The sequence below is a fragment of the Rhinatrema bivittatum genome, chromosome 1 (genome assembly GCF_901001135.1).
Source record: "Rhinatrema bivittatum chromosome 1, aRhiBiv1.1, whole genome shotgun sequence".
NCBI lineage: Eukaryota > Metazoa > Chordata > Amphibia > Gymnophiona > Rhinatrematidae > Rhinatrema > Rhinatrema bivittatum.
In genome coordinates this window covers 36775854-36789291 of record NC_042615.1, presented here as the reverse complement: position 1 = coordinate 36789291, position 13438 = coordinate 36775854, and the positions used below count along the sequence as shown (strand labels likewise).

The window sequence follows — 13438 nt, the reverse complement described above, 5'->3', positions numbered from 1 at the left end:
CAACAGCAGCAGGACACTCTCATGTCGCTGGTGCATAAGGGCCTGAAGTGCGGAAAACATGAGGTCCGTGCAACCTAAAATATTTTTGAGACTGCATCGAGAGTCTCTGCAGAATGGCATTGCTGCGGGCCTTGGATCTCCAATCAGAAACAACTTTCTGATGTGCTGTATACTGAAAAGAATCTCTTCGGAGATAGGGTGAGGGATGCTGTGGCCCAACTTCGGGACCACCAAGAAACCCTCCAACAACTCTCCACCAGTATTCCAGACCCATTCTCATCCAGGAGGCTGGCAAGACCAAGGCCAAGGAAGTCTGTCTTTTGCCAAAGAAAGTACTATCCTCCGCCTCCTCACTCCTATCAACACCATCAGGACTCCCGCGGCCATCCCAGGCAGCAGAGAGCCCCCAAGCCACAGCCGGCTCCTCAGTCAACTTCGGGGATGGGGTTTTGACAGGGCTGCAGGGAGAGTAAACCAGTTGCTCGTATCCAAGACGATGGACCCTCCGGTTGGGGGCAGGCTGCAGTTCTTTGCAACCAGTGGCCCAGTATATCCTCAGAATAGTGGGTTCTGTCCATTGTCCGACAGGGGTACCAATTTAATCTTTTGGGTGTCCTGACAAATTGCCCTCCATGCCCATATTGGGGGCTGGTAGTGCATCAGGAGGTACTACTGGTGGAGCCCTCCTCCCTCTTAACAGCCAGAATGGTGAAGCCTATACCACCAGGGCAAAGAGGGTGGGGATTCTACTCCAGGTACTTCCTGATTCCAAAAAGAACAGGAGGACTCCGTTCGATCCTAGACCCAAGGACCTTGAACAAGTTTTTAAAAAAAAATGAAAAGTTCAAGATGGTTTCCCTGGGCACCTTAATTCTCCTTTTGAGAAAGGGGACCGGCCTAAAAGATGCATACACCCATTTCGAGATCTTCCCCGGTTACAGGAAGTATCTCCACTTTGTGGAGGGAAAACAGCACTTCTAGTATTGGGTGTTGACATTCAAGCTCACATCTGTATCAACTTCCTGGAGCTTCGGGCAAACAGGTATGCATTATGGGTTTTCAGAGATCGGCTGTACAACAAAGGTGTCCTGATCCAGACCAACAACCAGATAGCCATGTGGTATGTCATCAAGCAGTGAGGCATGGGATCGTACCTCCTTTGTCAGGAAGTGGTCCAGATCTAGTCATGGGCCCTGTCCTACGGGATGGTGCTCAGGGCTATGTACCTGGCCGGAATGAAGTACGTGGTAAAGGACAGGCTGGGTCAAGCCTTCAGATCTCACGAGTGGTCCTTGGACCAGGGAGTAGCAAATCGGATATTCCGCAGCCCAGACATAGATCTGTTCACATCCCCCTGTAACAGGAAGGTGCCTCAGTTCTGCTCCCTGTACAGGTCAGACAGCAAACCAGTCTCTGACACCCTTGCCCGTCATTGGAGCAAGGGTCTTCTGTACGCACATCCTCCGATTCCCTTAGTGGCGAAAACTCTCTTGAAGCTTTGCAGGTCTGCTTTCCACTCCTGCAGGAGTTTTCCATCCAGAGACCAATCAGTCTGGGGACTTCCCAGATCTCATCACGCAAGATCAGGGAAGGCTGCGGCATCCCATCCTCCAGGCCCTGTCGCTCCCAGCCTGGATGTTGAGAGGTTAATCTTGCAGCTGCTTGATGTTTTAGAGGATTTGTCTTGGGTCCTGGTGGCTTCTAGAAAGCTATCCACTAGAAAGTCCTATGGACTGAAGTGGAGGAGGTTTTCTGTGTGGTGTGAGCAGAAGGCCCTAGATCCGTTCTGAAGCCCCACACAAAAACGGCTTTATTACTTTCTACAACTATTGGAGGTGGCTTAAAAACCAACTCTGTTAGAGTTCATCTTAGTGCAGTTGGCGCATACCACCATGGTGTACATGGTATGCTCATCTCTGTACAGCCTGTAATTTTACGTTTCATGCGAGGCCTGCTTCAATTGAAGCCTCCTGCTGTGTCTTGTGACCTCATTGTGGTGTTAGTTGATGAAAGCTCCTTTTGAGCCATGACTACGCCACTGGATAAGATGGGATGAGCAGATGCTCCAGGGAAAGATAATATTGCAGAGAGGTGGTAGGTGGGGAGAGTGATTGGAGGTGGAACTAGGCACAAGGGAAAGGCTAGAAAGAAATGGGAGGTGGAGCAGAGGGGAGTATGAGCGACAGGCTTGGATATAGGACGGTGCTCCCACATGTATTACTGTGAATTTTAGGCACCAGATTTTTAAAAGAACGTGGAAGGGAGCCAAAAAAGTTGTTGAAAGGACGAGGGTAGTACTCAGAAAACAAGGTTGACTTAGCCTGAAGATGAAACTTGAAATAAGAATAAAACATAAAAGCAAAAACTAGAAAAAGTTAAAAAAAAATTTTTATAAATTAAATAGAAAATAATGAATAACTGATTGTCAACAAACCCTACACATTTTGGATTTATTCAAAAAATAAAAACAATTTACTTTTACCAAGTCAGTGGGCGATCTCCACACAACTTTTCCGTCCAAGGTTAAATGGTTGACAGCCAGGTTGCTCACTATCAATATCAATTAGTCTTGACCTACTGATGGGTTTCATTGCCCCTCTCGTCCTGTTCCCCCTGACCCACATACACACAAGGACACTCATGTGGTGCAGCCTATTTGACACACGATTGTGGGGACAGGAGGAAAGAGGCGAAGCTAGGGCAGACACGTCTGAGCAGAAAACAATTGCTCAGCTGCCTTCTCCAGCCCCTCGCCTCCTATTCCCTACAAATAGCTTGGAGGGGAGGGGCTGAAGCAGGAAGCAGAACAGCTGCATTCTGCCAGCTATGGTTTGACCAATAGAGTTCAGCACCAGCCAGACCGTACACCTGTGCTTCTGCCAAGGGAAAACCTGCTGCAAGAAACTGGCGTCTCCTTTTTAAGGAAGCAACAAGAGATGATGTTAATGCCTGGGCTTTCTTGTTGCTTCTTTTAAAGATATCTACAAAGACTCCATGTGATGCACATCCTGTCCCTCAAACCAAAGGGTAGAAAGGCTGATGGGCAGTCGGGAATAAGCAAAATCTAAGTTAAATCACTATGTTACTTCAACCCCAACTTTAATTCTTAAAAGATAAAAATGACGGTGAATGCACCCTATGAGATAAGTACAAAGCTCATATTGGGTGGTGGTACCAGTGACTGTTTTATGTTGTTTGCAAAAAATGTTCTCAGTCCTAGAGCTGTATGTGATGAGGGATGAAAGGCTGTTGTGCATGGAGCAAGAGAGGGACCTTGGTGGGATTAATGTCTGGCGATCTGAAGATGGTGAAGCAATGTGACAAGGCGATAGCTAAAGCCAGAAGAATGCTGGGCTGCATAGAGAGAGGAATAACCAATAAGAAAAAGGAGGTGATGATCCCCTTGTACAGGTCCTTGGTGAGGCCTCACCTGGAGTACTGTGCTCAGTTCTGGAGACCGTATCTCCGAAGAGACAAAGACAAGATGGAAGCGGTACAGAGAAGGGCGACCAAAATGGTGGGGGGTCTTCATCAAATGATTTATGAGGAGAGGTTGAAGGATCTTACTATGTACACCCTGGAGGAAAGGAGGAGCAGGGGAGATATGATACAGAACTTCAGGTACCTGAAAGGTTTAAATAGTGCACAATCAACAAACCTTTTCCATTGGAAAGAAATCAGTAGAACTAGGAGTCACGTAATGAAACTCCAGGGAGGACAACTCAGAACCAACAGGAAATATTTCTTTAGGGAGAGGGTGGTGGAGGCCTGGAATGCCCTTATGGAGGAGGTGGTGAAGACCAAAACAGTGAAAGATTTCAAAGGGGCATGGGATAAACATTGTGGATCCCTAAAGGCTAGAAATGAAGAAAAGAGTTCTTGGGGGTAACTCGCTGGTGATATGGTTACTACCCTTAACCAATAAGCCTTGATACTGGTGATGCACTCCATTATTGCTCTCTGCTTTAATGGAAGGGGGGGAAGAGGAAAAGGGGAATTAGATTCAGACAGCAACCAACAAGAACATTGGATTTTACGGTCAGAGAAAACAAATAAGCATGGCGGTAATTTGCTGGTATGGCAGACTACCCTTAACCAATAAGCCTGATACTTTTGATGCAACTTCAACATTGCTCTCTGCGTCAACGGCAGGAGATAACGGGGAATTGGACTCATACAGCAACCAACAGGGGCCCTGACTTTGACGATTTGGGAAACTAAGTAAGGGGGTGACTTGTATGGTGCAGCAGATGCTACCATAAGCTTGCTGGGCAGACTGGAATGACCGTTTGGTCCTTTTCTAAGTTTTTATGTATGTGAAGGCAGATGATTATATAAAAAGGTGGAGATATGAATGTGTGACAAACATTTTTTGATGACACCTAGTATGATGGTCACATTGTAAATTCCTTTTAAGAATTAGAGTTGGGGTGGAACGCAGTAATTTAATGCAAGTATTCTCGCGTCTCATGCAAAATAAGAGGAAGTAGTGTGATGTTGTATTACAAAATCTAAACTAGCCATGAAGTTAGTCTCATGTTGAATTGGCACATTTAGTCTGTCCATGAATTTGGGTGCTGTACACTTAACCCCGAGCTATATCCAACAACTCAACTGCTGTCAGTTTTGATCATGGCAGTCGTGGTTCAGTAACTCCTGGTCTTGCCATCCTTAAAGGGGGCCATTAACGTATGATAAAGTAGAACTGAATTAATTAATGGTTTTTCCACTGCCTCGGAGCCAAGGTAACTTACAAGGTTACACATTTTACGATGATACAGTTCAGGCTTTGTTACTGTATATGAGTACTGTACTTAGTTTCAGGGACTGAAAGAGGATTGCAGCAGCAGTGTTTAACCCAGAACTGGAAGGTGGGCGAAGCTCCCTTTGTCTCCTCTGTAATCGACTGAAGTCTCAGAGGTCACAGTCAGTATTTCCAGCAGTAACGAAGGAGACGCGTTTGCTGCACAGAACTCAGTGGAACATACGCTCGGGGATCTGCCATGCTGCGTTGAATTTCCCCGTGACAGGTCCAAGTCAACCTGCTTTTGCAAATAAAAAAAATAATCCACCAGAACAAGTATCTCACTCTAAAAAAAAAAAAAAAACAAACCAGAAAACATTTTCTCTGTGGGTGTCCATCTACTGACGGGGACACACATTCGAGAGCGCGTGACACCTATTTTCAAGTCGTTACACTGGTTGCCAGTTCACTGTCGTATGCAATACAAATTGCAGGGCTTATACGCAGTTCACTCTGTTTCTTCCCCTTCGATCGCTTCTGCCTTACGGATTCATGCACCCTCACGTCTCTTGCGCTCTTCCAGACAATATCTACTAAATATCCCCCTCACTGAGACCGGCTTGCCTATCTGGCTCCTTTTCCCATCTCTGGTCCTACACGAGGGAACGCTTAAGCTATATCCGCCCTACCCAAGACAGCAAGGAATTTAAGAAACTGGTAAAACCACATTTGTTCAGCACGGCTTTAGCTAACGCTGACCGACGTTTTCTCTTGCGCGCGCTCCCTGTGTTTGTTATATTGTCACTGCTTGATATCTCTAATGCCTCCTCCTTTTGTTAAACCTGTAGCGTGATGGTATTGTTTCTGATTGCGTTATTAGTAAAAATTGCGTTATTAGTAAAAATTTGTAACTTATCATTAAAATCATCCATTGTACCTGAAGACTGGAGGATAGCAAATGTAACCCCAATATTTAAAAAGGGCTCCAGGGGCGATCCGGGAAACTACAGACCGGTTAGCCTGACTTCAGTGCCAGGAAAAATAGTGGAAAGTGTTCTAAACATCAAAATCACAGAACATATAGAAAGACATGGTTTAATGGAACAAAGTCAGCATGGCTTTACCCAGGGCAAGTCTTGCCTCACAAATCTGCTTCACTTTTTTGAAGGAGTTAATAAACATGTGGATAAAGGTGAACCGGTAGATATAGTATACTTGGATTTTCAGAAGGCGTTTGACAAAGTTCCTCATGAGAGGCTTCTAGGAAAAGTAAAAAGTCATGGGATAGGTGGCGATGTCCTTTCGTGGATTGCAAACTGGCTAAAAGACAGGAAACAGAGAGTAGGATTAAATGGGCAATTTTCTCAGTGGAAGGGAGTGGACAGTGGAGTGCCTCAGGGATCTGTATTGGGACCCTTACTGTTCAATATATTTATAAATGATCTGGAAAGAAATACGACGAGTGAGATAATCAAATTTGCAGATGACACAAAATTGTTCAGAGTAGTTAAATCACAGGCAGATTGTAATAAATTGCAGGAAGACCTTGTGAGACTGGAAAATTGGGCATCCAAATGGCAGATGAAATTTAATGTGGATAAGTGCAAGGTGATGCATATAGGGAAAAATAACCCATGCTATAATTACACGATGTTGGGTTCCATATTAGGTGCTACAACCCAAGAAAGAGATCTAGGTGTCATAGTGGATAACACATTGAAATCGTCGGTTCAGTGTGCTGCGGCAGTCAAAAAAGCAAACAGAATGTTGGGAATTATTAGAAAAGGAATGGTGAATAAAACGGAAAATGTCATAATGCCTCTATATCGCTCCATGGTGAGACCGCACCTTGAATACTGTGTACAATTCTGGTCGCCGCATCTCAAAAAAGATATAATTGCGATGGAGAAGGTACAGAGAAGGGTGACCAAAATGATAAGGGGAATGGAACAACTCCCCTATGAGGAAAGACTAAAGAGGTTAGGACTTTTCAGCTTGGAGAAGAGGCGGCTGAGGGGGGATATGATAGAGGTGTTTAAAATCATGAGAGGTCTAGAACGGGTAGATGTGAATCGGTTATTTACTCTTTCGGATAGTAGAAGGACTAGGGGACACTCCATGAAGTTAGCATGGGGCACATTTAAGACTAATCGGAGAAAGTTCTTTTTTACTCAACGCACAATTAAGCTCTGGAATTTGTTGCCAGAGGATGTGGTTAGTGCAGTTAGTGTAGCTGTGTTTAAAAAAGGATTGGATAAGTTCTTGGAGGAGAAGTCCATTACCTGCTATTAAGTTCACTTAGAGAATAGCCACTGCTATTACTAGCAACGGTAGCATGGAATAGACTTAGTTTTTGGGTACTTGCCAGGTTCCTATGGCCTGGATTGGCCACTGTTGGAAACAGGATGCTGGGCTTGATGGACCCTTGGTCTGACCCAGTATGGCATGTTCTTATGTTCTTATGTTGTTACTTTTATGAAATTGTGTGTGTTTTAGGGCACCTTTTGGAAGGGTGGGTGTAATAGATGCTTTTAAATACATGAAATAGTGTGTGGAGTTGTGAGCCAGAGAATTCATTCACTCAGCAGCTTCCTCCTGCTCCCTTGGAGTCCCAGCTCCGTCAGAAGAGCCGCTATTCCCTGCTTTTCATAGTCCATCCCCCTCCCCCACACCTTCCTAGCCCATGCAGCGACTGAGCTCGGCCGGAGCTGTGCACCCTCTGAATCCGGTCAGCAGGAATTATTACTGAGCAGAAATGGCTGGGAGTCTCCCGAATGCTGCCCAGGGACAGAAAACCTGAGCCAGCATTGGAAAAGCAGCACTGAGTCCCCAGGACGAGCCCCACATCGTTCATTGCAAAGGGATATATATTGGGGTCCATATTCACAGGGTGGGGGGTTGGGCCTGCAAGGCCCACTTTTGCGCTTAAATTTCTATCACTGACTTTAACAGCGGGTTTTGAAATTGCTGCTGCTTTCGCCACCTCCGACTTAACCTGGCTAAAAACGTAGCCTGCTAAGGCAGGGGTGGAGCAGTGTTATCCAGCTAACTTGACCAATATTTTATTTTTATCCGGCTGAGGTAGCCAGCACCGAGCAGTCCTAACATTATCCAGACCCATGAACTCGGATGACTTGGTACTTAATTAGCTATATTTAAAAGATAGTTGATTAAGTATAGGTTAAAAAAATGTCTTTCTGGCCCCATCCCTCATCTCCCCCCCTCCCCCCCCCCCCCCAAAATAATTTAGGTATGTGTTGGCTAGTGCCCCATCCCCCTCCTAACCTACCATCCCCCCAAATTAAAAAAAAAAAAAAAGATGCAGGCCTTAAGCCACCCAAGGCCGCTCCGCCCTCCCCATGATACTTAAGAGTAAGGTCACCGAGCCTGCTCCTGTGTCCCTCTCCGGACTCCAGCCGGAAGCACCGCATTCCTCTTGCCCGCCTCCAGCCGCTTCTCGCATTACTGTCAGGGCAGCGCTGGAAGGGGTTAACAATGTCCTTCGCTCTCAGCTGGAGTTTTAGGGGGGTTAATGGGGATGGGGAAGATGCAGGAGAGAGGGCTGGTTGACTTTTCATTCAGTATCATGGAGGGCTTGAGGGTTGGACTCGGGGTCACTAAGGCCTGCTTTTTTTTTTTTTTTATTAATATATTAGGGGGTTAGGAGGGAGATCCTGCTCTATTCAGCCCATTCCTCAAGCTTTTTTTTTGGGTGGGTGGCTCAGGGATGGGGCCTGGAGGTTACTTATTTATATATTTTGTGGCCTGACTGTATTCTGAATGTATCCGTTCCGCACATCCTTTTCCCCCATCGGGCTTTTCACGGATTCATGCCTCCTTTTCCTTTGACATCAGCCCCATTGGCACCTGCTTTTTCCGCAGCCACTTTTTTAAATGGGGGGAAAAAAAAAACCCCCATGCATGAAAATGTAAAACGCAGCCTGTGCGCGTGGGCTTCCCTCCCCTGCCAACCTAAGCGCGCCCTCAGGAAAGCCTCCGCTCCAGGCCGTGCTAACGTTCAGCCGCATGGGGGGGGGTGGGGGAAGGCAGCTGTCAGAGAGCCGATTCACGCAGGTAAATTACTCTGTACCTGGGTAGATGGCTTGGAAAATTGCCCCCCCATGGCACTAAGTTGTGACTGTCTTGAATGAGAGAGTTGCTTGAGCAGATGGCATTTCTACTTCATCTCTTTCACGACTCGGTCATTGATGACTTAGAGTGACCAGTCTCACCTCCTGAGAGGGGTCATCCTTCTTATCAGCCAGGTCATGTTACAAATAAATCCTGGGCTAGATAAGTTGGGAGAGGGGTTACAGCATATGGGGAAAAAAGTCCCCAGGCGAATGAAGGTTTATGACACCGTAGCCCCAACAGAAGCCAATTGTGATTGAACTGGAACCCCCAAGGAGCAGGTCCAAAACTGCTTCTGGGTCAGCAAAAAAAAACAACTTGAAAGTCTCATTCTCCTTCAGTAGATGCAATTTGCTTGGTGTGTCATTCTGTTTTCTTTGTCTTCTGCAGGTTCTCCGCAGGACATAGCCGTGGCAAGGAACCAAGCAGCCCTTCAGAGCATGAGAACGTCGAGGATGATGGCCCAGAGCGCGGGCATGCTGCCCATGGCACCCTCCCAGAACCCCGGCACCATGCCCATGGCAGCTGCCCAGCCCGAAATGGGGATGGCTCCGTATAGCAACGCATCAGCCGGCCCGGCAGGAATGTACAGCATGAGCACGGGCATGAGCCAAATGTTGCAGCAGCAGCAGCATCCAAACCAAAGCAGCATGAGTATGGCACACAACCCGGGGCAGGGACCACCAAGGCAGCCTGCTTCTGGGCAGGGCGTAGGGATGGTCGGAGGGTTTAGCCAAAGCGTTCTCGTGAACTCGGCCCTGGCCCAACAGCATCAGCAGCAAATGAAAGGACCTGCCATTGGCCAGGCCATGCCCAGGCCTCAGGCTCCGAGGCTTCAAACCATCATGGGAACTACGGTTTCACAAGCCTCGCAGAACTGGCAGCAGCAAAGCTTGCAGGGGATGCCAGGGAGGACTAGTGGTGAAATTGGGGCGTACAACAACGGCACGGTGTATCCCATGCAGCCTGGACAGCCAAGGATGTCCAAGCAGCACTTCCCACAAGGACTCAACCAGACGATTGTGGACAGCACGGGAACTGTAAGAACCTTGACTCCATCCATGGGACGACAAATGGTCCAGTCACTGCCTGGACAACAGGGAAGCAACCAGGTACGGTCACTAATGCCTGGTGTGGGCCAGGGAGTCCCTAGTCTGACTGCTTTCAATCAGACTCCCAACCAGCACATGGCAGGCAGTAACTTTGCTCCGAGCTATGACCGCAATCCTGGTCAGGAAATGTCGTACAGTTACAGTGACGGAGCTGGGGGCTCCTTTCCAGGGATCGGAGACAGTCCAGACCTCGTAGACTCTATCATTAAAGGGGGACCCTCTGACGAGTGGATGCAAGAACTTGATGAATTATTTGGAAACCCGTAACGGATGTGCTTGTACAGTTAAACACAATTCTGATTGGGTGGAAACAGGATGTTAGCTCATCCTTGGTTTTTTTTTCTGTGTAGCTGAGCAGCTGGTTGCGAAAGTGATTAAAGCGTCATTATCAAGTTTGCAAAGCAATGGTGGCCCCCACAGCAGTGTGTTCTGTGGGGGAGGCAGAGGCCTGAAGACTAGGTGGCATCTGTGGGCAGTCGGTGGACAGCACTGGCAGCCTTTGATGTGAGGGATGCTTACAGAGTGGGCAGTGTTCTCATACCTTACCTGCCCCGGTTCATTACGAAAAAGGAACAGTGTCAGGCGTACAAAGGGAGGTGTTCAGATTGGTCTGGAACCTGCCGGGGCTACTGAGTGATTGCACACAATTTACCTGTGGGGCCATAAGTGTGCTGAATTCAGTGGGTCGAAGGCAAGTTAAAGTCAAACTACTGTCTCAAATGAGGAGCGAGGCTCAGGCCGTATGTTATAGGCTACCTGTGACTGAGTGGGAGGGTCCAGGCACTTGCCTGTTGGCCAGAAAGACGTGCAGTCTGGTAGTGCAAATGGCACTCGGTGAGGGAGAAACCTGAGAGTTTTCAGGAGCGAGGCAAGACCAGAAAAGACAATGAGAAGCTAGACAGGGCGTAGCGAAGGTCCCCCCGATCCGAGCTCCTGTGCGACCGCACTAGTGTGAGGGAATACAAATAAAGCGATACCAGAGTCAGCGCGGTGGATGCCACCCGAAACCCTGCAGCAGGAGAACGGAAGCGTAAGCTCCAGGTATTTCCCTTTCTTGCTGTTCGGAGTATGAAAGCATTCCCCCGGGGCTGGGATGCATGTGCCATAAAGCGCATACTGTGCGGAGCTACTTCTGTTCTTCTACAGCAAATTGAGGGATTTTACAAAGCAAGGCAGAAAGAGACAGGAAAAAAAAGGACCCCAGTGATCATTAGTCAATGGAAACAACACTTAGGTGTGAGTTTCATCATCTGTAACTCGATTTAAATTTGATGGGGAAAAGAAAGCACCCCCCCCCCCCCCCCCCCATGGGAAAATGTTGCACACGCAGCGTTTCTTCAGATGTTTAACGCACCCAGGAGGATCGGTTGGGCTTTCCTTCTGATCCGCTTAGCATAAGCCCCCGATCAATTCCAAGCAGTCAACTTCTCCCATTGGTTTATCTTCTGCCATTTTCTTTCCAGTTGTTCACTGGCTTCTTACTGTTAGATAATGGCCAGGAGTGTGAGCGATGAGGATGTGTAAAATGGACCCCCATTACCCATAGACCCAGATTGTCCATCCCCAGAGCTTCTCCCTGCCGTAAACAACAGAAACCAGCCGAGGGCTGAAAGATAAAAAGCACATTACAGAGGACTAGATCTCTGTCACACTATAGCATCGAGGTGGGGGTAGAGAGAAGAAGATGCAGTGTGTTTCTTTCTTTTATAACAAGGGGGAAGGTGCACCACATGGCTCCATCTGAAAAGTGGACGAGCTGCTTCAGACTGGGGTTTACGCTCATTGCACGGGTTCTGGACCTGTTCCAGTTCCTTAAGAGGCTGGCTCGGCGTGGCCCAGCCCTCTTCACGTGGGTCGCCCAATCAGAGGAAGGGGGCGTTGGCCTGTCACCTGGAAGGGGCGTGGTGCAGAGTCCTGTCCTGCACGTCTGCTGGCCGATGACTCTCGCAGTACTGCTGCGGGCGGCTCGCCCGTCCGGGAAGAACCGACCTAGGGAAATCGGCTTAAGACAGATCCCCAGAATGGTGAGCGCGGTAACTGGCGTGGTAACGTAAGGAGTGTTACAACTCTGTGACGAGGACAGAATCACTGTTTGTAAAGCTTCCTCCAAATACTCCATATTGGGACCAAGTACTAGAGAAGTAGATTTTAATAGATTTTTTTTTTTTTTACTTTTTACTATGGTGCTGATGTACATGTAATGTGTAAAATGGTTATTTGTAAATATCTTTTTACAGAAATACAGCTATCACTGGGTCTATGATCTGTAAAATAATTATATATAAATATATATATATTATATATACTGATTGTTTAAAAGATAGAGTATTTTTCTTTCCTTGTTTAACTCATCATCACTGCAGTGGTATTGCACTTCAGACAATGTCTAATTACTAATTTGTACTGTGTACTTTATAGAAGCTTGCTCTACTTTATTCAGATATTTCTAGTTTTCTGTTTTTACTTTGTACATTAAGCATTGCTTATTTCCTTTTAAAAGCTGTACAGATCTCGGACGTGTAGAAATAAAGTGATGTTAACAAGCCACTTTTAAAGAGAAATAAAATAAATAAATAAATAAGCTTGTTATCTGATTAAATGCAAAGCGTCTCTTAGAGCCCTCATCGGGACGTGGACTCCATGGCCAGGTGGCAGGGCTTTCTGCTGCCCGGAAGGACTCCCAGAGCCGGCCAAGGGGCTGGCGACAGACACTGCAGAACTGAAAACAGCCTGGTGGAGGCAGGAGCCAGCAGAAGGTGAGATATGATGCTCCTTTCTCCTCCTGCCGGCAGGATCACCAGAATCGAGCTGGGGAGAAGAGATGACGACCCCTGGGATGGGACGAGAGAGTACCCATCTGCCTTCCCACCCAACCTAGCTCCTCCTTCCTGCAGCCGGCTGTCTTATGTTTTTCTTTTTTTTATTAAAAAGTGGGCCCACAGATCTCACGTGTGGAACAGCGTCATCCAGATTACTTAAAGGAAGCAATGGCAAGCTGGAAAGGGTAAACAGGGTTTGACTAATTTCTCAAACTGGCTCCTTCCCCATACGCACATTTTGTTGGCCCGCATCTGCCCCTGTTCTTCTGGCGCTTTCCTGCTTGTCTGATTTGGCTGCCTAGATGTCTCACCACCATCTTAAACTTGGCCAAGACAGAGCTTCTTGTCTTTCCCCTCAAACCTGCTTTCCCTGTATGTGCCTGGATCAGTCCAGACAGAGGGTTGAGCCTCCTGTCCAGCAGATGGAGACAGAGAAAAACTGAAAGGGTATCCTATATCAGGACAGAGCCTACCCTGTGTCCCTTCAGTATTTCTCTGTCTCCAGCAGATTCAGACAGGAGAACCTGCGGTTCCCTAGTTTTCTCTCTTTCTATTCCTTTGGGATTTTTTTCTCCTCTTCTTCCCATTGGGTTGATTCCGGATCAAGCAAGTATTGTTATTTCCATTTATAA

The 13438-nt window shown here is 47.2% G+C and overlaps 1 protein-coding gene across 1 annotated transcript in view; it reads left to right on the top strand.

Moving 5' to 3' along the window:
* Positions 1–12562, top strand: part of MAML3 (mastermind like transcriptional coactivator 3) — a 576691-nt gene extending 564129 nt beyond the window's left edge. The window contains exon 5 of the mRNA XM_029596416.1: positions 9266–12562. Coding sequence (XP_029452276.1) covers positions 9266–10254 — 989 coding nt within the window. The 3' untranslated portion in view covers positions 10255–12562. The remainder of the gene's footprint in view (positions 1–9265) is intronic.
* Positions 12563–13438: the final 876 nt, after the last annotated feature.